The 3730-nt window shown below is 37.7% G+C and overlaps 1 protein-coding gene across 1 annotated transcript in view; it reads right to left on the reverse strand.

Moving 5' to 3' along the window:
* Positions 1–582: 582 nt before the first annotated feature.
* Positions 583–3730, reverse strand: part of LOC107667694 (paralemmin-2-like) — a 6993-nt gene continuing 3845 nt past the window's right edge. The window contains exons 3-4 of the mRNA XM_016459422.1: positions 1903–1983; positions 583–1232 (exon numbers count right to left, since the gene is read on the reverse strand). Of these exons, the coding sequence (XP_016314908.1) occupies positions 583–1232; positions 1903–1930 (678 nt within the window). The 5' untranslated portion in view covers positions 1931–1983. The remainder of the gene's footprint in view (positions 1233–1902; positions 1984–3730) is intronic.

Here is a 3730-nt window from a genome sequence, read left to right on the forward strand (position 1 = left end):
TCATTTCTCTGATCACAAATGCAGACAGAGTTTTATGTTTACGCGGCGCGATGCAAGACCGTATAAGTCATTATAATCAGTAATTATGTCCCCACTGGATGCAACAAATGCCTCGTTTGTAATGGGTTTTATGTTTTTGTCACGTCGCTCCGGCCGGGACACGGCATCAACAGTATGTGAGGGGCGTAACATTTCCGTCTCACTCTTGAGGTATTCGGCCAATCACAACGCATTGGATAGCTGGCCAATCACAGCACACCTCGCTTTTTCAGACCGATGAACTTTGTAAAAATCGACGCGTTTCAAAAAGGCGGGGCATAGAGGAGAAACAATAATGTACAGTATGTGGAAAATAATGTGTTTTTTTTACTTTAAACCGCATAAACACATTTCATTACACCAAATACACAAAATAATGTTCTTTTTAGCAGCATCATATGACCCCTTTAACTCTAAGGGTAAGAGAGAGAGTTAAAATGATCATGTTTTTGATGCAAGAAACATTGACCAACATTATAAAATTATTTTATAGAAATAAAATGCTTGAAAAGTGTATAATCTTGGCCCTTTTTCCGGGAAACCTCAAATGATAACACAGAGGCAGCAAGAGCGTTTGTGTTTTTTGGGCGGCTCCTGTTTCTCTTGAGGCGTCTCAATGGTCGAGCCCTGCTCTAGACTCCGCCCATCACATAAAGAGTGGGAGGAGTCAGAGGAGATTGACTGGAGCCGCCCACACACAAGCTCGGCCGCGTTCCCGTCTGCAGAGGACACGTCCGTCACGGTCCTCTCCCTTAGAGACAGATCATCATCATCCTCATCGATCAGCACCACATCCGTTTTAACGTCCACCTGGATGCACGGAACCGTCTGAACATCCTCTGAGCTCTCCAGGTTACTAGAGTCAATGAAACCCATGAGGGACGACTTGTCTATGTCCAGTGATGGGTCAATTAGACTGTCCTCAGTCTCGTGGTACAGATATTGCATCTCTTTCAGATTCTGGAGATTGGAAATGCTCCATACGTTACATGTCTGTTCGTTCACAGCCGTTTCTATAACACCGTTCGCTGCGACTGGATTTGTTTTCCTTCCAGCATCGTCAGCCGTGACCTCTAAGGTCAGTTCGGGTTCAAATATGGTCTTCTGCGAGTCCCTGTATAGCGTCCCAGCCTTTTGGGAATTGTTCATCATACACTTTTGCTTCTTCACACAGGTTGTCTTGCCGCCAGAGCCTAGGACAATAAAAGAGGGTGCATACATTTTATTAAAAAAACTGCACATGCAGAAGTCTCTATGATATTGTTAATGTTGCAATTTGGTTGCTTAAACAAAAGAGACAAAAATAGTCTCCCTGATATTCAGATCTATAGATCTGACTTGAGACACTCCTTTAATATAAGCCTAAAAGATTGCTTTCACCCATTAGTGTCTGCCATGCAGAAATCATAGGCAAGCCACACAATTTGAAGTTAACATTCATGTACACGATGAGTTATGATGATTAGCAAACTAATAAAATTGGAATTTATCTAGAAATGTACAATCTGTCTTTCTATCTACACTACCATTCAATATCTTGGGATCAGTAATATTTTAAAAAACGGTTTTGAAAGAAGTCTCTTCTGCTTACAAAGGCTGCAATTATTTGATCAAAAATACAGTAAAGTAATATGAAATATTTTTTAGAATGAACCGTTTTCTATTTTAATCTTTTTAAAATAAATTTTCAGCATCATTAATCCAATCATCAGTGTCACATGATCCTTCAGAAATCCATCTAATATGCTGATTTGCTGCTCAAGCAACCTTTGAAAAGAGTCATTGATGTAATACATTTATGTAATGTAACACATAAATAAGTTTTTGTTCATTTACAGTGGGTTGAGATCATTTTATACTCACCAGAGTTAGCGTTGTCTTTGGTGACCATAGCAAGCTCTTTCTAACACACGTCTGAGAGCTGGTCCAAGAGACTGCTCACATCTGTACAGTCAAGAAAACAAAAGAAATAAGATCTCCTCTAAATCCTCTACGGTTTCAGGATTACCACAAAGGAATTAACCTTTTGCCCTTCGACTACCACACTAATACCTTAACATCCTTTTACTTTTACTATCCACAGATACAGCACCATTAATGCTCCAGATGTTGCATACAAGAAGGTAATGCAAAACATCCAACCACAAATGCTTTACGAAATTGAGAGAACAGAAAGATGAAGAAACAGGAGGGGATGAGGGAATGAGAATGGGAGTTGGGCAGTTTTTTCTCCAGCGCTCTCCACAGGAGGAATAAAGACATGAAGCCTTTAAAAGCAGCAAAAATAACTCCAAGTTCCCAAGAGACTTCAAGGCATTTTCAGAAGAAGAAAGACATTCTATCTGGCGCGGCCGTCACTCGTGAGGAACACAAAAACAGACACATCTGCATATCAAGCGTTTTGACGCAAACGATTCTGCACAAACTACAGAAAACAGCCAGCTTCTTTTTAAAAATAGTAAAGTTTTGCCAAAGCTTAATAGACTTAATAGAATGTTGAACTTACACTTTCAGTATTTTCTTCTTTGATCACAGCAGCTCTTGTACTCACCGCTCCAAACACACTGATTACACATGACTGCACTTTACACACGACAGAATCAGACCTTTATAAATTAATGATGTCTATTAGGCTATATGAGTACAGTCACTACACAACAGTAGTGTGTAGACAAGCCCTTTTTTAAGTTTTATATACTGTATATATACAGTCAAGAATGTACTAAATATGTATATGGTGAATTCTTGACTGTGTTCTTGACTATATATATATTAAAATAAAAGATACAAATAACTATAGACATAATTTATATATGAATATATAATGAATATTTTTTAGGATGGCTATTAGTATCTTTTGCTTTAGTGTGCCAGTAGGAAATATCAATTTTAATTTTCCAAACATTTTAATTTTCCAAACAATCCAAGCAAGGAAACAAGAACAACAAATAATAATTTCACAGATGCAGCCATTTAAAGGTGCATGTATGAAAATCCAACTATCCACTAAATTCCAAAAACATGACATTGTATCTTCAATATACAAAATTAAGATTGCATCTACAATAATTAGAAAGAGAGAAAACAATGACCAGTAACTTAATTGTACTTCAGTGCTAGCTAGGGTTATTAACAGAATAGCACTGTTTTTTTGGCAACAAAGCAAAACAAAGGTAAATTTTATATTGTATATTACAATGCACAATTATATGTGTGTGTGTGTGTGTGTGTGTGTGTATACCATAAAATATATTATAAATAAAATTATACATATACATACATAAATATTACATATACATATATATATTAGGGCTGCCCCCTAATAGTCGACGAGAAGAGGCTTGGTCGACCAAAATGTTATTAGTCGCAGAAAAAAAAATCCACAGGAAGTGGTGAGGTCACGCAGTCTGTGACGGACAGATCGTTAATAGTACATCCAAACGCTCACCTATCATTCATCGACCTCAAATATGGCTTATCATCTGAAATATGCAAGTAGTAGCAACTTTACATGGTCGCTCAATCTAATGTTAACCTAGAAAAATGTGCACTGTTCAAATGTCTGTGTGGAGTGCAGGGCTGGACTGGGACAAAAAATCAGCCCTGGCATTTTTTTGGTCCAGGCGGCCCATCACCACTTCAATATATATATACACTATACCAGTCAAAAGTTTTTGAACAGTAAGATTTT

Source organism: Sinocyclocheilus anshuiensis, unplaced genomic scaffold (assembly GCF_001515605.1).
Source record: "Sinocyclocheilus anshuiensis isolate Anshui unplaced genomic scaffold, SAMN03320099.WGS_v1.1 scaffold373, whole genome shotgun sequence".
In the NCBI taxonomy this organism is placed as follows: Eukaryota; Metazoa; Chordata; class Actinopteri; order Cypriniformes; family Cyprinidae; genus Sinocyclocheilus; species Sinocyclocheilus anshuiensis.